At 46.0% G+C, this 26,216-nt stretch overlaps 1 protein-coding gene across 1 annotated transcript; it reads left to right on the top strand.

Annotated features, from left to right (window-relative positions):
- The first annotated feature begins 1,090 nt into the window (after positions 1-1,090).
- LSM11 (LSM11, U7 small nuclear RNA associated) lies at positions 1,091-16,238 on the top strand. The gene is made up of 4 exons (XM_055813238.1): positions 1,091-1,564; positions 5,048-5,187; positions 5,950-6,033; positions 7,592-16,238. Exons 1-4 carry the CDS (start codon positions 1,141-1,143, stop codon positions 7,994-7,996), a joined length of 1,053 nt encoding a protein of 350 aa, XP_055669213.1. The 5' UTR covers positions 1,091-1,140; the 3' UTR covers positions 7,997-16,238.
- The last annotated feature ends 9,978 nt before the right edge of the window (positions 16,239-26,216 follow it).

Below are 26,216 nucleotides of genomic sequence, written 5' to 3'. Positions count from 1 at the left end.
GGCTGTATAATTCCCAGGAAGAGGATATGAGGGGTTGTGAGATAATGACTGGTGCGGTGAGTGATTCATTCGGAATCATTTCCTCCTAAGAACTTCCTATCTGCCTGTCTGGTGGTTTTGGGGGTGGGGGTTGGTCTTGTAACACAAATGTAATTTAATTGACTGAAATGCCGTGTCACTACCTGGTGCCTGACTTTGGACATAATGTATAAAGCAACTGTTCCAGAGGTGGTAACATTTGGATTTTGGGGTCTGAATAAAGGGGGGAAAAACATTTTGGCAACAGTGATTCATGTTGGGAAAGCTGTAGGTTTAGTGTATGCTATGACTACCTGATATATAAATAGATACACTGTAGAATATATGTACCTTTTGTGTGTATAAAAAAGGGGTTTGTAGTAGGTCTTGTCCTCAGTCTTTTCTAATTGACTCATCCTACAGCAATATGTAGTAATTAAACATACCTCTTTACAGATGGATGCAGACTTTGGAACCAAGGTAGGCATTGTCTGTACAGCCATTGCCTTTAATTTGTACTAACAAAAGTGCTAGAGAAAGAAAGTGCCTGGGGTATCCTCATGCATAAAGTCATACAACTTTGTAGCTGTAGGGGGAAAATAAATCTTCCCAAGCTTGAAGAACAAGCTGGCGTTAGCGGCACACACAGCTCCACCTGCGGCCCCTGCCGCTGCTCGCAGGTGCTTCTGCGGCTGCAGGGGTCCTGTCCTGCGGCGCCGGGCAGGAATGCGGGTTTCCTCTGCCATGCTGCTGGAACGGGAAGATGTTTGTGGAAGATTAACGGTGGGCGGTGGCATCAGTTACGGTACAGACCCTCGCAGTGCTCACGCACGCTGCCTCGGTTTTCTTCGGAGGAGTGTGCCTGCGCTGTTACAGCCTCTTAAAGATTAAAATGCCAATTCTCCTGCAGCCGCCTTTTGCCCAGGTGCCTTTCGGCTGCCCGGGGCAGGTGGCGGGGCGCACCCCGGACCGGCGGGGCGGTGCGGCCGCACCGGCAGTTGGCGGAGGGCGCGGCCCGAGCCCCCCGGGCCGCCGGCGGTGCCTCCCCCTCGCCGCCAGGGCCTGGGCGGGGCGGCAGCGGCCCCTAGCGGCGGCGGGCGGGGCCGCGGCCCGCAGCCCGGCATGGAGGAGGCCGAGGGGGCTGCGGGCGGCGCGGAGCAGCGGGGCCCCCGCCGCCGGCCCGGGCCCGAGCGCTCCCCCAGCCCCAGCCGCCTGGACGTGAGCTCCAGCCGGTTCGATCCGCTGCTGGCGCTGTACTCCGCCCGCACGCCGCTGCCCTTCCCCGCCGCGCCCTGCTTCAACAACCTGGCCGAGTACGAGAGCTTCCAGCGCGGCCTGCTCCGCCCGCGCGGCCGCCGCGCCGCTCCCTCCCGCCGCGGCCCGCCCGCCTCCCGCGCCGCCCGCCGCGGGCCGCCCGCCGCCGACCCCGAGCGCATCCAGCGCCTCCGCAGCCTCATGGTGAACGCGGGCCCCGAGCAGGAGGCGGCCGAGGGCGGCGCGGCCCGGCGCCGGCGGCCGCCGCGGAACGTCCTCACCCGGATGCCCCGTAAGCGCGGGCGGCCTGAGGGAGCGGGGCCGAGCCGGGGGGCTGCGGCGAGGCCTGAGGGCGCAGCCTGGGCCGGGGGGGGCTGAGGGGGGGCGAGGGCTGCGGGCCGGGCCGGCGGCGGCCGGGGGGCGCTGGGGGGCGGGGGGCTGTTGGTGCCGGCGGAGGCTGGCGGAGCTGGGGTGGAGACGGCCCGCGGGTGGCAGGTGAGGGGGCCCGGCCTCTGCCACTGCTGCTCACGGAGAGCTGGCGCTGGTGGCGGTGCGGCGGTGGCCCCACGGTGGTGGCCTGCTGTTACTCGGTTATGTTCACCCTCTTGATTTTGAGGAAAAAAGGATGAGAAACTGCAGCTGGTTTTAAACCGGGAAGCAGATTGGAGCCGGTGCCGCTCGTAGTTAAATCACAACCGCAGCATGAGGCTGTAACGCACGGCTGTACCTTGTCACTAACCCTACACCCTGGGGGCATAAATACAGGCGTGGGTTTCCAGTAACCTGATGGTAGAACAGTGGAATGAGGTGGCAGGCAGCTGTGATGTTGCTAAATTCATCAGCTGTGATGATGATGTGCGTTTCTTGCATGCATTTATGCCTACGGTGTAAGTATCAGAGTAGTAGCCCCTCACCGTGAAGGGGTGCAACTTACGCACCTACACCAAGAATCAAATGGCATTGCTATCAAATGAGTTGTAACTTCAGCACGCTTAATTACAAGTACCGTGTGTTTTTTGGAATCACAGCGTCTCTTCTAATCGCCAGCATCACCTTAATGTTCTTTTTATAAAAAGGCAAGGCCCAAAACATTCCATTCTGAATGCCCAAAGCAGCACTTTTTTCTTGCTTAGACACCAAAGCAATGCATTCGTTGCTGTAGGTGGTGCATGATCTTCAGTATCGTGTCACCTTCGCGTTCTGCACAAATGCAAAGGTTCTCTTGCCTTAGGATTTCCAACAGAACTGACCTTAAATATTGATTTAAGATCTTAATAGAAAGCATCTGTATCTAGAACACTGTGATGGAAATTGGAAAAAAAACCCCTCTCTGTAAGACTTAACTTTAGTGATGGTCTAGCAAATAAATCACACGCTTTCACTAAGGGCATGTATTTAATATCCATACTTCTAAGGCTGGACAGCGCGGACTTTGAAGAAGACTGGCACAACTGACACAGAAAGTGCTATTCAGCAGTCTGGAGAATTTTAAGAGTAGCTTATAGCCAAAATTGTGTGCTTTCCCTGTAAACGGGGGGGCTGTCTGCACTGCAGGTGGGCCAGCGTTTGAAGCTTCGATGTGAAGGCGGTAGCTGCCTCTGAAGGCAACTGTGATACGTGGTTTGCTGCGTCCAGCAGTTGTGATGCTGTGCTCCTAGATAGCTATGACAAGGTATGACGTGTTCCTTAAATTCAGTGGGTCAGAAACTTAAAATGGAGCTAAAATTTTGCCTGTCATGAGGGGTGATTTCATGTTGCCATCAAAGTAAGAAGGAAGCTACTTTAGCAGTGCTTGGTTTGGATCAGTTCAGGAGAAGCTAGTTCTAATTACTTTGCATTTACCAAGGGGCAGAGAACTCATGTGCAAGTGGTTACCACAGGCTGGTTAGAAAGGCGTTTGATGGTGTTCTGAAGTATTTCCACTCTTCTAACTTGCTTTTGCTCTTGTTTTTAAATTTTGCCATTTAAGGCTACCCTGAGGATAGGGACTTGAACTTAATCAGAGTTGGGATCTTTATTTTCTCTCTCCTGGGGTACTTGCCCTCTGGGTTACAGTGGAAAACCACTTTCTTGTGTCATTCTTATGAATCCTGGCATTAAGTATGTGCTTATTTTATATAAATAGGGATTGGATTTTGAGTACAAAACCAACTAGGTAACTATTTTCTCTACAGATTGAAATATTGATGCTAATACTTAGCAGCATCAGGTGAAGCTGGAGGTTTGCCCTGGTGAAGCCGGAGTCTTATGCAGCAAGGAAAAGTGGAAAAAGCATGGATTGTCTAGATGTGGTAGAGCTGTAAAGTAGTGTTTTCCGCCAGGCCTAAAGGGGTGCCAGCAAGCAAAGGCATAGTCAGAAATAAAGATTGTACTTGGATTTTTATAAGATGTAAATAAAGTTTGTATGTGAAGGGAACACCGGAATCTAAAATCTAAAAAAAATAAATAAATAAATAAATTAAATCTGAAATGATCCTGTAAATTATTAGGGTTGGTTAGAAAAACTACTGTTATCTGATTAAAAACATCAATCTGATATAGTAATAGTGTCATCTGTGGTTCCCCATGATGGATTTGTGACTTCAGAACGTAAGTTCATCATCAGTTCGGCTGCAGGAAGCACAGGGACTCCTGAACAGACCCCCATAAGCAAAGCTGGGAGGTACTGAGACAGCTTACGCTCTGTCTGAAAGCAATTTTCTCCAGCTGTCCAGCTGCAGAGGGCTGGCAAGGAGACAACGGATCTCAAAAAATAAACATGATAGGTTAATTCAGAGGAAACTGCTTTAGATTTCCCTGCTGTGGCTAAGAATTACCATGCAGCCAAATACTGCAGATCAGCTGTCACATGGTAACATTTTACACTCACAGGATGCATTTTCTGGTGTGCAAATCAAACCTTGAATACATAGTCCCTAAAGCACAAGGCACGAGATCATCTCTGACCCAGATATTTTATTAATATCAAGAACAGTGTGAGAATTTAGACCATTATTTTTCCCTGACTCTTAGTAGGAATTGTACAGCAATCCTGGGGCTGTGTTTGCACAAGCGAACGAGTAGCTGTAATTTATCACTGGAATGGCTTCATCCTGGTGCGGGTGGAAGTTGTAAAGTAAATAATATCTACCCCTCTAGATAGTTTACATTTGCAAAGATCTCTAGTGTGTAGGTAAGGCTTGTGTGTACCAGGTAAGCTGTATGTTTTACTGAATTCCTTTGGTTTTGCCCTGACTAAAAGCATTGAAGCAATGGATTTTCATAAATTTAAACTGATCCAGTTTAGCTGGTTGAAGAACTTGAGCCATTTGTTGTTTCAGAAATCTTGCAAGGAAAAGGAATGCATCTGATAATACTTTATTAACAGATCAAAACTAATCCATTTGTCTTTTCCGTGAAACTTTCTCTGTCTTTGTGGGCTTTCGGTTACCTATGAACCACTTTTATTTAAGATTAGCATTACTTAGTATGTTTTTTTAATGGAGCAAAAAGATTTTTGGCTAAGGCTGGTTTGGCTGTGGGTTATGTAAAGCAAAACCTTCATATTTTTTAAAGTCTTTGCTGTCCCCGTTATAAGAAGAGTTTTGGTGGTCCAGTAATGACAACTGCAGTGCATTACAGTGCTCTGGGGCTTCTCATTTCTTTTGCTGTGAACACAAGTGTTATACCAAGATCTGCCATACTTCTATGTAGAGTAGATTTCTGCATATTTTATTATATTTGTATATTTACATGTATTTTGTTGAAGACTGGTAATGTACTCTTTCTGTTTTAGTCCATGAAGGCAGCCCACTGGGGGAACTTCATCGCTGTGTCCGAGATGGTGTAAAAATCAATGTCCATATCCGCACTTTCAAAGGGCTTCGTGGAGTCTGCACAGGGTTTTTGGTTGCATTTGACAAGTTCTGGAATATGGTAATTATTGTTTCAGCCCTTAATTTATAACTGCTATATCAAAAACTTGAAATTTGCAACAGGTTTAAGCAAATTGTATTTTGAGAAAACTGACGTGGTATGGTGTTTCATAAAGCATTTGCTCTGGCACTGAGTGCTGGGTTTCAGGCTGAGTGGTTCTTGGTGTTGAGATTGGTACATCTGAGAGGTACCTAGCCATCTTAGAGAGATTTTAGGTGAGAGAGAAGCTTTGAAGAGTTCTCAGCATCTTCAAAGTTTTTTTCTAAAGAACCCAGAAAGGTGGAATATGAGGAATATCAGAAGCTTTCAAAGCTTTCTCTGCAACACCCAGTCGTCTTACAGTGGTAGCCGCTTCTCTGTTTTCTTTCACTAACATACCACTGGGATGTCACTGACAAAAGATTTTTTCCCCCTGTGTTCTACTTCATGAAGATCTTAAAGACAGTGGATGGAAAAGCAGCTCTTAAATATTTGTGAGCCTGGAGGTGTAAAAAGTTTGGAAATGGGGACAGTGTGAGGGATTTTGCAGGTAAGGCTCACGAAGATTTTGCAAGTAAAGCAGAATGGATTCTAGGCTTTGCTGTTGCTTTTATACCTCAGTATGACTTGGATGATTAAGAAGCCAGCTCCAAAGCACAGCTTGTTCCTAGGATGGAGTTTTTCTCAGATAGAACATAATTTCCTGATACTGTGACACAAAGCTGGTCCAAAGCTGCTTCAGACTTTAATTTTGAACTTTCCATTTCTTTTATCGTATTCTAGGCCCTTACAGATGTGGATGAGACATACAGGAAACCAGTAATGGGCAAAGCTTTCTATGCAGAACCTCAGCTCACCCTAACCCGGGTAGGTAAACATCTCCAGTTTTCTTTTTACCTTTTTTGGTATCTCCTTTTTCAAAGTAGTACAAGGGGAGCATCGATTGGAAAACTATATTTACATTTGAAATATTTTATCTCCTTTTATTACAGATGAATCTAAAATGGCTTGAACTGGGGGGGGGGGGGGGACACGGACACACAAACAGTTTTCTGACATTTTTGAAAGTACTATGGCCATAGTTCAGTGTTACAGAAGTTCCACTTGAGTTTCTAATGTCAGATCACCGTTGCTGACGCTGCTTAGTGCAATATGGTGACCTTCTGTAAGGTCACTGTGGTTTTTGACTTACTTGTTCTGTGCAATTTTCGCACCCATGACTGATCTGGTCCACATTTGTCTGCCGGGTGATCTGGCAGTGCCTAACTCTGATACTAATGTTCATGGAGCAACAGTCTTCGTCTCCAGCCAACAAAACAGTACATCTGTTTGGTCACTTGGACTTCTAGTCTAGGTGCTGTGAAGCCCAAGATTCTGCATGTTGCTCCAAAGCAAGACACTCTCTAGGATCCAGCTGCGAATAAAGATGTTTATGAAGTTGAGAACTGAGGAGATGATAGATGAACTTCTGAACAATGAAGGGGGAAAAAAAATAGTGACAGGGCTGTCCCTGTTGAATGGCATGGCTCTGGGCCTTCTGAACATCAGAGAAGCATCACAAAAACTTTTAAGCAGTTTCATTGTGAGGCATTTGCTTTCAAATTCCTGCCATTTAAATCTCTTTTCTGATAGATCCCACCCTTCCTTTTTTAAAGATTAGTTAAAAATTATCAAGTTGTCATTGTTCCTTTAGCCCACTCTTACAGGCATTGGCTTTCCATCCTGTTGCTGGGAAGACACAGGATAACCAAGAATCCTTTTCATTTGTCAGTATTTCATAAAAGCTTGCCTGCTGCCAGAGTAAAAGCAGTTTTTTTCCAGTTTCAGCACCATATATTCTTAGATTAATGAGTTCATACAGTGCTTTGGATCTGCTTCTCTAGATTTATTATTTTTCTATTGTTTGTGGTCTGCTCATCTCCCAGAATACCCGCACGGCATCTTTTAGTTTGTTTTGGGGAACATAAAAGTTCCATCATTTTTTCAGTATGCACTCTTTGCTGATTGAGGCCCCTTATCTTAGGGATTCATGTCCTGCCTGAGGACACATGGATGGAAATATCTCTAATACTATCTGATAACATTACAGGAGCGCTGGGGGAGAGTGAGCTAACAGAGAAACTTGGTAGCTCTCTGTTGTTCCTGACCAAAGTTAAATGCTACTGCACATCAGTATTGCTGTCCAAATTAAATTCCGTGGTGCTCACGTAAAGATACTCATGTGCATGCAAGAGATCCATTCACCTTATGTTGCTGTTTGACTTGGCAAGAAAACCTCGTCTTTATTGCTGGTAAAGATTCTTCACTCATTGTGTGTTGTGAGCTCCGATTTGAGATCGTACACACAAATACCATGTAGAAATGCTGAACAAGCAGCCTCTCTTGTTTTATGAATGTGGTCATATACACAAATGTTCTTTTACAGCTGTTTGACAGACTCAAACTGCAGGAGTCCTCAGTAAAGAAGGGAGCTGACTCAAAGACTGTCTCAGAGGAGCTAGCCTTGACAAATGACTCTCAGACGCTGGGATTGAAAATTGGATCGGGACGAGGGAGAGCAGAAGATGAGCGTGAGAAGCAGAAGCGCTTGGGCAGAGCTGGAGAAAAGAAGATGCCAGGTGACAGTTTGCATCTGGCTACCAGAGGTGAAGCTGATGTGGGTAGCAGGACTGCCCACGCAGAGGGTGCCACTGCTGGTGGTACCCATGCAAGAAGCCGTTCGCAGAGAAAAAGGCGGCCCAAAGTGGATTATCAGCAGGTGTTCACACGTCACATAAACCAGATTTTTATTCGAGGAGAGAATGTCTTGCTTGTGCACTTAGCACATTGACGTGGCTGAGCCTTTGTCAGTGTATTTATTTGATAGCATGAATTGCCGCTGTAGCTCTCATTGCTATTTAGCGTTCTCATTAAGTATGATGGTACTGTGACTGGTTTCCCCTTGCCAAACAAGGGAAATAATTCTAAGTGGAGCATCCTGAGCTTGATGCCAAAGCAGCCTCCTTAGATCTCTGTCAGGGGTCTCAGGACAAGGTCAGCAACACAGTTGTTTCTGTGAGATGAGGGAGGTAAGCACAGTCCCTCTGCTCCTTAAATAGAAGCTAAATGGAAAGGGCTGGAAGAGAATTTTGGTGTACTCTGTTATAGGAGCTAATTGTGGCACATGTTTAAGGAGTTTAAGATTAGATCTCCACTTGAAATGAATTATAAATGCTATTTTGCATGTTCTGAATAATCTCAAGAGAAGATTGAAAATGAAACCAACAGTTTATCTGCTGTTGTTACATGGATGTCCTCTTCTCCAGACATAATTCTGATAGTCATTTTGAAGTAGCCCATAAAAAGGTGGAGTGACATACTACTGATGGCTGTTAGCCTGTTCTTCATAGTTAGCTCTGTAATGCCCTGTGTGATAGACAACCTCTTAATCGAAAACTGCTCTGTTTGTGTGAACGATGGCAGGATTTTAATTTGTTTTCAGTATCAAAGCTTAGGCTTCTGTTGTAACGCTGTGCTTTAGCCCTGTGTCACCAGCAAGCAGCTAATGTAGCTGACCCAGGGACCTCCATATTTGGAGTTTATCTGTGAATGTTGTGGATGCAGATGGAAAATTGTACTTTCATATTTCACCAATTTGCTACTTAGTGAAATAGCGAAGTTTGCAAAGATGTAGTTTTTCTTCTCGGATTGAAGTGTTTGTGCTGAGCACAACTGTACTGTATCTAAGCGCCTTTCAAGTTCCCTGTGTTGAAACTAGAGGTGCTGTGTCTCCAGCAGTTCTCATGGAGCAGAAATCTTCATGGGTCTTTCCTATCCATATGAATGATGTGTCATCTAATTCCAGTTGAACTGAGCTTTGGAGGTGTGCCTAAAAAATCTTTTGAATTATAGAAGTCAAACTCAGCTCATTAGTAGTTTTATTTTAGCAAGGTTGTTAAGCTATTGTAGATCAGGCCAGGCTTCTGCAGGTATAAACTGCTTTCCAAGAGAACTGCATGCAGAAGTTTGGGGGTAAATGAAGCTGTTATGTTATCTAGTCTGTTCCCTTAGTTGTCGAAGGACACTAGATTGCACGCTGCTATTCCTGTATTCATCTCAACTACCTTATGCTTTGCAGCAGCGCCCTGTGTTTAAGGTGAAGTTGGGAGATTGCTTTGTAGCAGGTCTTGTATTCCATATAGAGGTCATAAGTCCTCAAACTGAGTGACTGTGGTCTCACTGACTTATATTTCTGTTCCTGCAAATGCAACATACTGCTTGCTAGTCGTTAGGGTATGTCTGTTGTTTGGGTGAATTACAGAAATGGTTTAGCAGGAGTTCTGGACAAACAAAGCAGCTGTATGCCTCTGGGGGAGCCTGAAACTTTTATGTCAGCATTTCAGATGACATGGGGCTTGGATGGCTGTTCAGCTCAGCCACTGAGCTGCAAACCCAAGTTCAGCTTGGGACAGAAATGCCTCAGAATAAAAAATACTGTTGAGGCAAAACAGTTTCATGAAGGGTATGGAAAAAAAAAGAAAAAAGGAAAAAAAAAGAAAAAGGAAAAGAGTTTCTACAGTTTCTTACCTACATATCATACATAGCTTTATTGCTGTAATCCCTTCCTACTGTGAACTGAGACTAGGCACTGAAAAGGTTCTTCTCTTGCAGGTTCTTGTTTCCTCTCCTTTTGTGCTGTTCTTGTTTGTGTTCATGTGGGCTGCAGTTCTTCCGTTCCCCCCCTTCTGTCAGTGCTTTGTCTCCTCAGGACATTCTAAATCTGGTTTAGGGAGATTGTTATTGAATACACCTCCAGTTGTCCTGGCTCTCTGAACCTTGCCTGGTTGGCTTTTCACGTGGTTGCCAACTAACCAGAACCCTCACCAACTGTTAGAAACATGTGAAGCTAGAAACAAGGAGCTTATTTCTGCTCCTGACATCTCAGCAGCTTTTATTATGTTTTTGGTTGTGCATTGTTTTTTCCACTCTGCTTTCTGACCGTTTGGGTTTTATTTCAGTTGCTTGGGATGACTTACCTCTGCCTTTTCCATTCATGCCAAAGGCTACTGGTTTTGACCTCTCCTCCTTCCTTTACGCTGGACCAAAGGGTGTCAGATCTCCACTCAAGCCTACGTACTATGACATCTAATTGAATTCTTGCTTTTCTTTACCTCATATTCTTAATTCTCTTTGTCAGCCTAGTTTATACTGCCTTGTGCATTAAGATACGACTACCAGGAATGTTTTTGTGGCTGTACTGCCCTCTTTCCTTGTCAGTTGACACTTTGCTGAGTCCTCAGTTGCTACTAGAAGTCTCAGTGTTTCCTTTCATCAGAAGTTTTTCTCTGAAACCTTGCAGGTGTTTGTTGCTTCACATCTACAAGTTTCTTTTTTCATGTTTTATGAAAAATGCTGGTGCTTAGACTTGCATTTGTGCCTTGATTTTTATATCATCACTGACCTGTTCTTCCAGAACCATCACCTCAGTCAACAAACCTAGTTAAGAACTATACAGTTTGTCTACTTTTTTTGCTCTACCTCATTATTAAACTGGTCCTCCTCTATTTTCGTTGTTGTCTTACCTGTAGAGTTGGTTAAAATTCTCTCTTCCAATTTAGATTTAATGGCTTATTTGGTGATTCTTTGTTTCCTACTTCCCTATCCACCTCTTATTATTACCAAGCTGCTTCCTAAATATAGCCTCTTCTACAATTTCAGATCTTCCAAAATGTCTTCCTTTTCCCTTTTTCTAAAATTGTATCTTTTTTAAGTCTATTATCAAAATGCTGTTTTACAAATTTTGTCTCTTTCAAGCATAGCATTTGTGATTTTCGTCTCTTTCAAGCATCATGATTGTGACTAAGCAAGTGATCCTGTATGTGTGTTGTCACTTGCATGTTTAATACTTCAAAGTTGCTCTTTAAATAAAATCAAATGTGACATTCTGAATAGAAGTCTCCTACCTCACTTCAGTATTCGTTGTAAATCTGTTTAACAAAAACAAAAAACAACCCTTGGAAACAAATGAGCTTTGGGTTTTTGATTGTTTCTGGTTATTTCTTTCCATGTTTTCCTTTTCCAAACTTAGCATAAAATCCAGGTTCTTTGTTCAAAAGGCTGTCTGCTCCTAGTCATTCCTCCGTTGCTCCAGCGTCACAAAGATGGTATGAGGGTAGATACCTGGAGCTATTATGCTAAAGCATGAAGAGTAGGAGCAGGAGGCAGTCTTAAGAAACAGAGAGCTGTGGGAGCGTGAAAAAGCTTTGGGCCAAATACAAAGAACTCTGTGGAAAGGATCAGCACACTGGTTGCAACCTGTCCAGAATTCCCAGGACGTTGTTCAGCCTGGTGCTCAGCAGTGATTCCTGTAGCGTGTTTATGGTGAGGTACCGAATTAGTACAAGGAACAGTTTTCTGAACTACCTTTGAAGAAGTATTGTGATAATTTGAGAATTCTTTAAGAATAATTTTAAAATAGGAGAGAAATAATGAAACTGGTGAAATGCTGCAGAAATGATGTAACGGAGTAGTCTTGGAATGTGATGTTACAGATACATCTCATGGTGTCGTCATGTATCTTTTCATTGCCAACACAGTTCAGCAGGGAGCCAAGTCTCATGGTTACTTTAGGAGTAGCAATTTTATTTGTATGGTGATAGAATTCTAGGGACGTTTGCCAATAGTCTGAATGAGGTTTTCATGGAATCGCAGCATAAAACCTTGCTGTGCTGTGGGGATGCAGGGAAACTGGGAGGGAGAATCAGGCTGAGTGCTGCATTGTTACCCTAGTTGTGGCTGTCGTGGCTGGGAATATTGCTTGGGAAGCTCTTCAGCACAGGTTTTACTGAACACTTCTTAAACAGGGCTGTGGTGGTAGAATAGATAAGGTCAAAGGGGAAAAAAGGAGCTTGTAAAAAAGTGTGTGTTTAGTTCCTTCTCTCAACTGACTTACCCAGCTTGTTAATTGCCTGGATTTTTTTTTTTTTTTTCTGATTTAGAGGCAGGTACTTAGCATAACCTCACCAGGTGATTATTGCAGTAGCTGGTGAGTACTGTTTTCCATCTGCTTCTTGTCCTTCAGTTTCTGGATTCATTTTTTCTGATGCAGCTTTCCCTTCTGTGTCATTGGGAAGCAGGGCGATGTCTCTCGGCAGGAGTAGGCTTGACTGCCTGCTGTTTTTTCCCCCTTCCTAAGGAATGTTACTCCATCCAGTTTTGCATCCAATAAATAGTTTAATTTATAGCCTTTGGCTATTCTTGATTTTCATACTACTCTGCAGACTTTTGGAATTACTTGATCAGAAAAATGATTTATCTTGGGTCGATTGGAGTAAACTGATTTTTTTTGAAAAAACTTTAATTCCTTTTTTACTTATTTTCCTTTCCGCGGTGCTAGGTTTCTCTAGTTTGCTGTTGCAGTAACCCACTTGCACCTATGAATCACTGTGGGTGAAGAAGTGTCCAGGAAAAGAGAAGCAAAGAAAAAAGATGTCTGATTTTTGTTGAATTTGACATTCAGTCCAACATGCTGCCTGTGCTTCCCTTTCTGTTGCTTACTGGCACTGACCTAAATGAGACAGGTGGAAACCGATTTAATCCAGAATCTTGAAAGCAAATGGAAAGGCAGCAGGGACAGCAAACTGTGAAAACAGAGTTTCTGAAGATGCATATCTCCAGGCAAACTTCTATATTTGATTAAACAGATCAGAATTATAATCACCATCTTAAACTGTAAGCTCTGCAACTGGATAAAATTGGAAGGCACAGTACTACACCCTTTGAGAGGCAGCGCAGCAGCAGTAGCAGTGATGCAGTGATTCCTTCAGCCAGGCAAGCTCTTTCCTCAGAAGCTGTGGAGTTATATGCTAGTGTCTGCCTCAGGGCATAACTGCAAAATACTGCAAATTAATATGAAGATGTTTTCTCTCCTGCCTGCATTGCAAAGTGTAAAACAAATGCTGAAATATGCGTCTTCGGCAGCCCAGAGCTATTTAACTTCATGCTTTTGCTTCTTGGTACTGGCTTAAAAATTTGAAGTTCATACTATAGCAATCCTAAGACAGTCTTTGCTTTATGAAAGGCTAACACTTACTAGAAATAATATTGGAAAACTAAGCTATTACAGAATTTGTGGATTTCTTAATTGTGTATTGCAAACCAAAAATAGCTATTCCTACGGATGTTATCAAGATGCACAAATGGAAATACATGAAGCCACAACTGGAAGGAGAGAGGATAAAGAAATACTTCTCTTCTTCTAGTGAAGGAAGATGATCTTCCTAGAGTGAGATAGTAATTTCAAAGCTAATTCTCCCAGTTTGGAGGCTTGATGGTAGGTGGGTGTAAACTCAAAGTGAATTAAGGATGCACCAAAAACGGAGCTGCAAGAGGCGTGGCTGTTTGCAGACTTGAGTATCAACAGTCTTAACTTTACAGTGAGAGTTTCTAGAGAAGCAACACCAGTCTATAGTCCTAATGTCTACAGCATTAATTTCCACAAAAAGTTTGCTTGGCATTATTATCCTCACCCATTAGAAGATGACAAATACAAGGGTCTGTGATGGGCTGCCCTATATTTTTCAAGATGCTGCAGCAGTGGTGAGATGTGATTAGGTGGACAGAGGAAGACAGGGGCAGCCAGTTGCAATAGGAACTCAAGGGGGGAGACCTAAAATCTTAGTGATGTCCTTCTAGCTAATGAGCTACAAGTCTAGCAAAGGAGGATAGAGTCCAAGCTTAGTTTTTAATTTACCGAAAATATTAGTATCAATGTTTTGATTTCATTAATATTAATAAAAATATTAATAAAATACTAATACTCTGGTAGGGTATGCTTGGACCAAAAATGAAGAATGTGCCCAAGTTTTCATTTAGAAACTTTAGCTTGGTCAGAGTTTTTTTCAGCAGTGCCTGTGTCTCACCTTCAGATAAACATTATTGCAACCTTTTTTTTTTTTAAAGTACTGCATTTTTCATGTAGCCAGTAATGTTCATTTCATACCTAAAAAGTGCTTTAAAGAGCCACTGTCATTAGGAGGATGCGCCCATTTTCAGGAGTTTACATACCTTTTCTTCTGTTCTGTCTTGCAACCTAAGATGAAACTGGCAACAGCTGGATGTAAGTAAAGCAATTAAAATTTCCTTGGAAAGTAAAAACAACATTTTAAAAATCACAGCTTTTTCTGTCAGGTGTTGCCCATGTATCACCAGGAAAAAGTATCCATTGCTGCATGGTAGTAAGGTTTTTCTCCACAAGTTTTCTATGTAAGAGCATCCTTTGCTGCATTTTATCCATTAGCAGCCTGGGCCGAAAAAAAAAAAAAAAGAAGCCACTTGAGAAGAGGTAGCTGAGGCAGTCCGGTGGTGGTCCTCCAAGTGGGCACTGCAGGATCAGTGCACTTGATGAAGACTTACCTTGATGGAAAAAAAATGTGCGTAATCTACTGTAAGTATAACTCTGTATGTTTTCCCGACTGTAGGCTTTCATGGCATGCTGAAAGTGTGAGAACAGGCAAAGAAAGAGGAGGGAGGCATTACTTGGTGATAACTCCTTGAAATGGGAGGTTGCTTTCTAGCCTGTACGCTTCGGCATAATTTGGCCAGCACTGGGCATTTGTATTCTATAGGTGAAGGGGGAGTATGCAGAGCCGGTTCTGAAGCGCAGCCTCCGTTGCGTTGTGAGCATTTCACAGCACGTGAACTATGCACCAGGAGTCTCTGCCAGACTCCGTCCCTAATAACTGACATGTTTGATCCTGCCTTTAAAATTTTGTAGAGGAAACCCAGTGGGAGAAAAAACACGCAAACAAATTTCCCCTTTTGAGGCAGGGATGGTAGCAGGCTCGGTTATCCTTGTTAGCTTCCTGGGGGTGCAGGAGTAAGGCCCGCTTTAGTGGAGGAATATCAGAGATGGCTTGTCTCGTGATGTTTACAAGTCCTTTTAGATGTCACTGTAAGTGCTCTTGCTCTTAGCTGGTAGAAGTAAAGGCCTGTCAGGGAAGGAAAATGCCTTCTGATGTTCCTGGATAACTATTTTATTAGCTGCTGGCTTCATAGTGTACACTTGGATGACTTAGCTGAAGAAAATTAGTACACCTGAGACTTTCAGTCAGTCTTGTATTCGTTTAGAATGAGAAGTAGTTTGATCAGTTTGTATAAAAACATATCCATCCTTTTTTCCTCTCAAAAGATCAGTGCTCTCCCTCAGGAAAGAAATGAAAGCTACTCCCACTCCTATAGCGATTGCTTCTGATTTCCACTGCTTCAGAGCAAAGTGCAGCTGTGTCATTGTATCTTCAGCGTGACAGATCATTCTGAGATGAGAAAATGAGAGAATCATTTGGTTTCTTTAGAGCTAAAATGGGCATTACGAGGGGAGCAGTTGTGTTGACCTCTTTTTAGGTGGTGCATGCATCCACTGTAGTTGCATGGATGGGGACTTGTTAACCAATTAGTCATCTATAAAACTTCCTTAACGAACCACAGAGGAGCAGCATGACCTACCAGACTGACACAGGATTGGAAGTCAGTTGCTGACAAATTCTGATCTCTTTACTGCCACTTGCTCACTGAATGGCCTTGGCAAGTCACTTCCCTCCCTCTCCCTTAGGCTGCCCAGCTGCAGTACATCAGAGAGCAGTCCTTGCCTGTCTCACCAGGATTTGGGGAAGTGGTAAGTGCTAAGTATTGTTATTAAAACTATAATATGTCAGGTAATGCAGATACATAGATCATCTGCCCTCTCCAGGCACTTGACTGTTAGCCTTATGTCCCAGCACACTAAAAGTGTGCAGGGTATCAGGTACAATGATGCACTTCAGTCCTGAAATTACTTATGTCTTCAAGGTCAGATTTGGTGACTTCAATATCTGTTTCAAAGCTGCAATATCACATTTTGGTCAAATGCTGATAAATGAGAATGTAACTCATTTGTAATACCTTCTCTGTCTTCCTAAATATTTTGTTTCTTAGGAAGCTGATGCTGCTATGAACATACTGAATAATACTGAATTTGCAATATTCTGCTTTCCAGATATATATGTTTATATTTAAAATTGCTATGACTGCAATGCAATAAATATATCCATGTAACAGTTTGCTTCAAAGCATGATTTTTTTTTGTGCTCTGTCAACGTGCTTGTGTCAGTGATGAAGCTGCTACTGCAGCAGTTAGGACAGATGCCTGGATGTGGAGACCACCAGGTTTGAATACTAGCACTGCTGTCGTCACATGATTTGGGGGCCAACCAGTCATCTGTTGTTCAAGAGTGCATTAATCTACAAAATAAGAATATCATCATACCTGTGTTTTAGAGGCGCAGAAGGGAAGCGAACTTGATGTTGAAGAATGTAATATCTATTGGCCTGATCACTCAAAGGACTGTTACCTTAGTGTATGGTCTTCTACCATGCCATCAGGAGATGGTTCTCCAGGAATTGGGGAGGTCCACAGCCAGCACCCAAGCACCTGGTCCAGTGTGTGCGTAGCCAGTGGGGAGCCTGACTTCCAGGAACCTTTTTATTCCCGTGGTCAATGAGGCTGATGTGTTTGGATCAGGGATGCTACCTATATAGATGCAGCTTGCTGGAGATGCATGGTAACATACCTGTGCTCTGGAATTCAGATGTTTGCTACAAGGACTAATTCCCCTTGCAAACTGGGAACTGTTTAAAGCAAACAAAATCTGCAGTGTAAAGCCAGGAGTGGCATTAGGAGGATGCACATAATGAGAAGGATCAGACAGAATTCACAGAAGAGGTCTGCAACCCATTGACTTTCATTTGCATTTTAAAGTGGTGTTTTACACTGGGTGTCTGCCCTGTCTTCCACGTGTCTGATGTTTCCCTGATGTCTTACAAGTTGATTTACTGTCAATGCAGCAGTAAACTCTTGCTCTTTCAGATTGCAGTTCTGTCCCTTTAATTTACAAGTGCAAAGGTCACGAGGTTTTCTTTGATAGTCATGCTGATGCTTAGGGGTAAGTGTGTGCTCAAATACCTTTCTAAATTGGGGTCGAAACTGTTGATTAAACTGCAAGAGTTGTACTCCCAAGCTGTTGGGGAAACAAGTTCTGAACTGCGACAGAAAACCTTACCTGAGCTTTTCTTACTGTGTTTTGCTGCCTATAAATTCTGAAAAATAAGCTCTGTAGCTTTTCTAGGGTGGAAAGGCCTGTTAAAACATGCTGCCACCTGAATTAGCAGCTTCCATCACCCGTGCTGATGCAGCAGCGCATTGGAGCATCGATTCTGCGCTGCCCGGGCGAGGTCAGACGGCCGGGTCAGTTCCTGCCGTGGGTGCGCAGAGCTCTCCCGACCCGCTCCATTGCCCCACGGTGAGTGCAGTGATGTCCTGGGTTGCTCCAGGTGCTCCTAAAGCAAATGCCCCAGCTCTGTCAGTTGGCTGCCTGTGATTTGTGGTGTGGGTTGTTGGGGTTTTTTTTTTGCATGAAGGTAGGATACTCCTTGGGAGTATTTAAACAGGCATTGTTCTCATCTCCAAGGAGAGTATTGCTCGAATTAAGGAAAAATGATAGCTGGAGTGGTAAGGTAGAGTCACAAATTCCAGTTCTGATTTTAGCCGCTCCTCTGGAGTTCTATAAAGCTTCCACCACCTCTTTCTGGTGTTGCTTTGTCCCTTATCGAGAAGAGAGTTGAAAATTTTAAAAAGAAAAACTAGGGGGAGGAGGAGGCATTCCTCCTAGCTACGAGAAGTTATGCCTTTTCTAGCAATGCTGAGGCAGGGTTTTTTTCTGATCAAATGCTACCTGAATTCTCTGAACAGTTCTTCTCAACTTCAAGTTGTATCTTCTTGCTGTGAATGATTTATTATCCCAAACAACTAGCTTATAAGCTAGTTATAAGTTTCTTATAAGCCTTGGCGATCTCTCTCATCTTGGCGTTTATGAGCCTGTCCAGTGATCTTTCGCAACACGGACAATTTCTTAGGTTTGATCATTCGTTCTTCACAGCCCTGCAGCCCCCCACTCCTTCGCTTGCAGCCCTGCCCGCTGCCGCCGCCCGCCAGGTGGCAGTAGCGTGACGGGAAACCCCGCCGGGCCCTGGGCAGCGCCGTGCGGGGGCGGGGCGACCGCGCGCCCGGGGAGCCCTAAGGGCCCCACCCACCGCGCGGGCCCCACCCACCGCGCGGGCCCCACCCACCGCGCGGGCCCCACCCACCGCGCGGGCCCCACCCACCGCGCGGGCCCGGCTGGAGGCGCGGCCGGTGCCCCGAGCGCTCCCGCGGGGCGCGGTGGCCGCTCGCCCGGGGCCGGGCTTTGGTCGCCCGTCGCACCGCGCTGCCTCCCGGTGCCCAGCGCACCGGTGGGTGCGGGTGAGGCCCCCGCGCAGCGCCGCATCCCACCTCAGTTGCCTAAACCCAGTTCCCCAGTACAACCAGTTGCTCTGGAGCAACCGCGTGGCTGGAGGCGCTGGGAACGAGCCCTGGCCTCCAGGCTGGCGGCCGGTCAGCGATGGCAGCCACACTGCATGGCGGCCGGTTCCTGGGCACGGGCCAGGGCTGGGGCCGGCAGAGCATCACCACGGGCACAACCGTGGGGGCCCGGCTGGGAGCAGCCCCGGGGCAGGGGCCTCGCCGGCTGCGGCACGGCAGCGCGGCTCTCACCGTGGCATCGGTGTAAGGGCAGCAGGAGTCCCACCGCCACCGGCCAGGGTGATGGCCTTGGCCCGAGGACACGTTGGCTGTGGGAGTCGAGCAGGGGTCGGTGCTGCACAGTGGTGGGCGTACTAGAGCTGGAAACAGCGGCCACCAGCAGGTATTTACTGGCAGAAATGGCGTCTCGTTTCTGCACAACGATGCGGTGGAGCAGATCCCACGATGTAATACGCTTGGAGAGTATGGATGCTGCGCTAGAGCTCTCCATACATGCACCAGCACAGGCCTGAGGAAGGAAACCAGCCCCTTTCTGTCCTGCCCTTCGGGGGGACGGGGCTCAAGCACAGTAAGTTTTTCCCCTCAGAGCGTGGCCGATGACACAAACGTACAATGCGTTGATCAGGAAAAGGATGTGGGAGTTTGAGTGGAAAAACTGATCCTGTTGTGCTAATGGCAAGGAAGCACGGCAAACAGGACACGGCACCACGTGTGGCGGAGGGAGCACGAAACGATGCTGTGACTGCAGAGGCTGGGGTCAGGCATGGGAAAAGCTGGACCAGAAAGTGGGAAGTTACTGATCTTACACTTCCCTGCTGGGAGAAGGGCTCTTTGCCGATACTTTTGGGGAAAAGCAAGCAAATGGTAGGCAACGTCCCAAAGTTGTCAAAATGGTGGAAGAACCAGCTGCGGGAGAACTTATTTTGAGTTGCTTGAAGGCTCCAAAATGAGGGCAGTGGGAAGCTAAAAAAGGCGGGGGGACTCCCGGCAAGACCTCCTTGCATCCAGGGCTTTGCTGGGAGCAGTTCCAAACTCAGGGATAAACAGGTTCAGAACAACAGTCAAGGGAATATGCTTATGCCTGTCCTGCTAGCTGCTCTAACGCCTTGTGAATGTGGCCGAGAGTGGGAACACGCCTGCCCTGTTGGTTTTTTTGGAAGTTAAGGTTTTGGTGTGGCTACCATAGCAGGTCATGTGGTGGGAAGGTCCTCGGACGGTAACTCTTCCAGTGTCACTTGGAGTTGTCTTTGGGGTGAATCAGTATTCTGGCAGGCTTGACAAACTGTTTGTGTGAGACGATAGTGCCTCCTGGCCTGCAGTTAGGTCTTGGTTAGAGGTTGGAGCTTCATAGCTGAAGACCACCTACCAGGTGTGCTCAGGCAGCTGTGAGAGCCGGGCAGGCAGCCGTCGCAGCCCCGCTGCTCCGCGAGGCTTCAGCCGAGTTGGTTGTTTCCGCAGCCCAGCCATGAGCTGCAGGAGTAGGTGTGTAAGGCAAGTCCTCAACTCGTCCTCTTGTCACCACCATCAAAATGGAATCTGAGAGCAAGGAAATGCATTCTAGTTGTCCTTGGAGGGCTGTCTCACAGGGAAGGGGTCCCATACAGAACAGTTGTTAGGGTTGCATGGGGTATATTAGACAATTACCAACTGTGGGTAGGGAAAGGGTTGTCTGGAGAGAAGCACTGGCTGTTTGCTTCTCCAATTGCCTGTGTTTGCAGTGTTTTGTAAACCAGATGTTTAAAAATTAAATATCTGTAATTGTGCAGAATATGCTCCTCCAAGCATGCTCCTGCAGGCACCGTGGGCAGGTGTGTCACCCTGCCGTGGGCTCCCGGCCCCGTCTCGTGTTGGCGTGAGTGCTGGCGGGTGATGGTGCAACACTGTGGGTGGCAGAGGCAAGGTGCGCTGAAACAAGTCGTTGATGTAACTCACCCTAAAATCAGCCCGACGGCGTGAATTGGTACTGACTCGTGTCTTCCAGCTCGCCTTTGGCACTCGGTGTGTTGCTGGTATTGCAGTAACATTTGCATGAACGTAGCCTAGTTTACAAAACTGCTTTGCATCTGGGTTTGCCCACTTTCCTCACGTGCTGACAGATTTATACCAGTAAGATAGTGGGTATTAATTAATTTATTTTAAAAGCAGCCATGTGCTTGTCATTCCTTGTTGGGTCAAAATGCTCTGAAGTCACCAATTCCTCAGCTTGCTGTTTTAATTAAAAACACAGACCCTTGAAAGAGGATTGTACTGTCTCCAGCTATTCAAGACATGGCAAATGTTAGTGCAGCAGAGTGTGAATCGCTTGCCAAGAGCCATCCTCTATCCTGGCCTCACATCTGTAAACTAATGAACAAAGAGCTGGCGTTTGTCACAATATCCAGTGTAAGGGCTTTCAAAAAGTGCTGCAGGCTGACATGAAAAGATTGCAAGAGGCTGCAGCCCCTGACCTCAATAAAGGCTTCAAAGGAGGCTCCTGAAAAGTTTTTGCAGCACAAAAAAGGAATTCTCCTGGTAATGTAGCAGCCAGCACACTTTAATAGCTAAAACTACGTCAAGGCTTCTGCTGACTGGGTGGAAACGACATCTTTGTTTTGCATGTAAATGCTGTTCCGTAATGTCTTTTTTTTGCTCCATTAAAAAAAAAGGACTTGAGGCTTACAAGATGAGGGTACCAGCTTATGCAAGCAGCCCACCTGCAGCGACTGAGCCGGGCAGCATGCGAGGGAAGGAGGAGCTGGGGAGCAAGAGCCACGCAGGTGCCAGTCCCTGCGATGGGCTGGGGTGCCGAGGTCCCAGCGCCCGGAGAGAGAGAAGACCCTGCCTGTCTCAAAGGAAAAGCTGGGGAAATGCAGCAACTGCTCAGGCACCCACCTTTGCTGCGAGGCTGTCTGTCCTTGGAGTGGGGGCAAACGAACAAGTCTGGGGGGGCTGAGGGAGCCCGGGGGCAGTGCAGCACAGGGCGCAGGCAGCGATGCGATGCACGGCGCTGCTGGGGGGTAAGAGGCTGCAGAGCTCCCGCAGCGGCTGTGCTGGGCGCGTGGCTGCGGCCAGCGCTTGGGCCATTTTCCCTCCCGCCAGCTCTCGGCTGCTCCAGCCGTTCTGCCCGGTGTTGGGGCTGCGCTCCATCACACACCGGGTCATCGGCTTTGCCAGCAGCACCGTCATGTCCCCTGTCAGGCCGCGAGCCCTACAACCGGCGACAGCCCCGCTCCCCGCCGTGCGCTGGACCGTGCCCCGCTCCATGGCGTTCCCGAGGCCACGAGCCATCGCTGCATGCGCTGGCTGCTGGCGAGAGGGGAGACTGGGGCAGCTCACTTGGCCCAAGCAGTTTGTCTCTAAGTTGAAAACTGTCATCCTGCCTCTCCTCCTGCCAGCCCAAGGCCCCGAACGCCGGCCGCGGCAGGTGACCCTCGCTGTGGGGCTGGGTGGGCGTCCCCGGCAGCGCAGGCAGAGCAGGTCGCTCCCATCAGTGACATTTTTCCAGCCCTTTTTTGTTGGCAGGTACTTAACGTTTCCCATGAGCTGCAGGCCCCAGCGTAGGGAAGGGAAGACACCAGGTCTGGCTCTTTCCAAGTCCACGGGACAAAGCTCAAGCACAGCCTACCCTCAGCAGCGCTGTCCTCAGGCCACCCAGCGCTGTTATGGACCTGGTCCGCAGGTGCAGGGGAAGGGAAGTGGCAGGGTGACAGTCCTACCTCTGAGACACAACTGGAGAATGTCCCAGCACCAGGTAGGGAGATCAATGTGCATCGAACTGGGCTGATAAAACCACCCCGAGGCCAGTTTAGGAAGCTCGAGGGGGAGGCAGATGCTTCCTCCTCCCCTTTTTGCACCTCAGCGGTCCCTGGGGAGGATGTGGTCCCCTGGGAAGGGCAAGGGCAGAGACACCTGAAAGAACCGCGTTTCCTGGCTTTTAGAAATTTAACCCTTAGCGTTCTCTCATCCCAGATTTTGTTGGCAAATCAAAAATGGGGACAGATTTTGGTAACCCCACGGTATCACCAACAGTTTGTTAAAAGACTAATTGCCAAGTAGCTTATGCATGTGGGACCATTAGTAATTCTGTAGCTATGCAAATTAAAACAGTGATGTATGATTTATAGCTTTAATAATGTTCTGAAGGCTCTTAAATTTTAATCACTTGCAACATCCTTTTTAATATTCAATTACTTTATTAACTAATTAGGTCACTTGCTGAAAAAGCACATAAGGCTGGTGCTATTTTAATATCAGCTGAACATCACAAAATACCTTTGAAATAGTGTAAATGGTTTATTTATTTTAAATAGATCATTAAGATGCTATAATTAATAAATCAATTGCAGAAAAAAGACAGGAAATTGATAGATGCCAAACCACAATAGTGGTGGCTTCTCCACTTACTTTATAAGCGTTCACAGGGATGCTGAACTCGGGGAACGTGGCCACTTGAGCACCTTTCTAGATAATTCGTATTCAGCTGAAGGAATAAGGTTCAAGATATGCTTCGTTCATTATAGATGCTTTCTGTATGAATTTAGCTTTCTGATTGATAAAAGCTCCACAAATGACCTTGAAAAGTTAAAGTATTTAAAAGGACAGCCCTCCTTTACAGCTTGCCCTTTTGTCTGTCTCAAAAAAGATAAAACCGTAACAACTTAGTCCTGCTAATGCTGGCAGAGCCCTTGAGGGAGGGAAGGTGGGTTGCGAATCAGTGACCTACCTGCCCTACTCAAAACAGACGAGCACTTGCTCCTGCCCAGAGACACTCGCCTCTGAAGCAAGAACAGAAAACTGTATCCCTGCAAAACCCACAAAGATGCTTGTCCGTAGTGCCAGAGGGTTACACCAACCCTTGGTGTAAAACCTGAAGTTTGAGAAGTTAAATTTGTCACCAGTGTGGCTGCAACTCTCAAACAGACTGAATAGTCTCCTGTTTTAAAACTTAGTAATTAAGGGTGAGACAAATACTGTTCTAGGAATTAATCTTTTTAACAAATTTTGGCTTAAATTACATCAATGTGACGATACAAAGCACAATAGTTTTCTCTCTTAAGAAGCTGCTAGAAAAGATCTGCAGTAATTAAACAGCACTTATCTCCCTGTAGTAACTTTTCTTGCTTCCATTTTCTCGTAACTAAAACCTGTAAATCGGAGCAAAAAGCTTAATGCTGCGGTGATTTTTCGGCTAAACGTGCAACCGAGTTGCAGACAAAACAATTCCAAATCTCCATTTACAGAGAGCTTCCTGGGAAACAAAACATGTATGGACCAAGTCTGGCTCTAAAGCGGAGTCAAAGTGAGGTACAAGCCTGCTGCTCCAGTTCCCCAGAACCAAAAATAAAAGCTGCTCCTACCTCTGCCCCAGGGGAGCCTGCAGACCAGTTATTCGGCAGTTGACAGTAACTTGTACCATTACTGCGGCTTAAGATGACATCAACGTTTTTCTCTTAGGAAAATTCTACCTAGTTAACATTTCTTATCAAAATGATTATCACCGCTTCAAGAGGCTACTGCTCGGGTGACAATCCATTGAAAGGAAGAACACACTAGACTAACCTGGGCTGGAAGACGGCTGTGCAGGAAGGGATAAGGATGCCTAAAATAACACTAAATCCATTTCACGTTTTATGGGAGCTGCCACAGGAAATAAAGGTGCAGAACACAAATAAAGATACCAAGTATTGCTACAGGCTGGGACAACAGAAGACGCTACGCACCTTGGACCAAGTGCATATACAACTGTTCAGGGATCAGAGATACAGTCAAATGAGGTCAACGTCACGGTTTAAGCGTGTTTGTTTCACCCTACAACAATCCTACTGTAGGACGTGGCTCGGGGGCTGTTCTTGGTCTCCTTCCAAAGCCCCAGGTCTCAGTCAAACAGGTGCATTTTTATCCCATTCCTGGAGCTTCCCCCCAGTCATTTATTCACACGATTGATTCCCTGGTCACTCACATCATTTGGGTAGGAAACCCCACATTTGCTCTCGGTCAAACCAAAAAAGGCAGACTAGCTGGAGCTGCAAATACAAGGTCACCAGCACCTCAAACCCAACTGGTACCAGAGAAATAAAGAGGCACACCGCGGCAGAGGCCGTCCACAAAGCTTTGCGAGTCCGGCCCTCTCCCTCCGCCGTGAGGCTGCCGCCGCTCTCGCCGCCGCAGAGCCACCGGTACCAAGGAGCGACTGTTAACCTCCCCTGCTCGATTCAATGTGACAGTGACACTTCACAGCACATTGCATCCAATCTCATTTGAAGCTGACAAAGATTGTTTCTGTTTTATATCTATTGGTTTATTAATGGCCTACAGCCTCTTAAGCAGATGCATATTCATTAGATAGCCAGCTGTTAGGAGGTTCCCAGATGTCGAAAGTAGCTCTGTCTTGGAATGCATTCTTTTTTTCCCTTATCATGAAACAAAGTAATTGTAGCTCTACTAAAGAACTAGTTAATTACTGAACCGGTACCTTATGGCATGATTAAAAAAAAAAAAAAAAAAAAAAAGTCTGCAAATTTGTGAGGAGTAAGGACATATTAGAAAACAGAGCTGAGCTGAGCCTTCACTGTGCTGTACATGCACTGAACTTCGATGTAGAGACCGGGATTACTCCATGTAAGGGACCCCCAGCTGCAGACATCCAGGGATATGCTAAATTCTGCAAAGGCACCTCTCTTCATTTTCCACATTCTGCAGAATTTTTCTCTTACCTCTTAGCCTTCCTTATCTGAACAGCGGACACAGCAGCACATAAAAAATGAAAACGAGACACATCTCAGTTTTTAAAGGTCATTTTACACAGAGAAGCAAACTTCCACGGCATCCCAGCTAGATAAAACTGTAACCAGATCATTGAACAAGCTGTACAGATTGACTTACAAATTCCACAGGCCATCCTTTCCAGTCTCACAACATTAACCAGGCTCACCTAGTTGTCTTTGCAACTTACTATTTTTTCCTTTCTTTCTTTCCTGAAAGCGCTAAAAGCGGCTCCCGAAGGCAGGTCTCTGGAAAGCCCTTCGCCCTACTAAAATGTTAAAACATTTAAGTCAGCGCCAAATCCAAGTGGTTTGGGCAAAAAGGTTCATACTGATTCTGTGTTTTTGGTTGCCAGGAACAGACTGCAGACCCGTTGGGTCCATCTCATCCATCCCACAGCGCCGGCCGCCGAGGAGCGGGCAGCACAGCGCTGCTTCGGCCCCAGCAAGCAGCTGCGCTTCCATTCCAGTATGGGAAGGCAAGGGCAGCTGCTGTTCCCATGCTGCAGGCACGGCTCCTGGGGGGAACAATTGGAAACATACAGGTATTCAGCATTTAGTTTCTAATTCCCTCATTCATACTTCTAGCTTTTGCCAGTCAAATCTGTCAGCGAGGACCTGGAACTGCACAGTAAGCAATTTTTCACTGTGCTGATGGTTCTAACAAAAAGAAAAAAAAGAAGTTTCCTTTGCAGTCAAATTAAGTATTTCCCTTAAAACAAAATAATTTCACTGTGTGTGAAACCCAGTGGGTTTGCCCAAAACGATTCTGAATTTTAGTCAGTGGCAGCTTGGAATAAAACTTGGGGGCAAAGAAAAAAAAATTAAAAATCACATCTCCATTAAAAGCTTTAATGAGAACCAAGTGATGGGACTGTAAAACGTCATATGCTATAAAAGTGTTTACAGTCATGCACAGAGGAACCTGGAGGCAATTT

This window comes from Falco peregrinus, chromosome 8 (assembly GCF_023634155.1).
Source record: "Falco peregrinus isolate bFalPer1 chromosome 8, bFalPer1.pri, whole genome shotgun sequence".
NCBI classification, from domain to species: Eukaryota; Metazoa; Chordata; class Aves; order Falconiformes; family Falconidae; genus Falco; species Falco peregrinus.
This window is presented reverse-complemented; position numbering and strand designations above follow the sequence as displayed.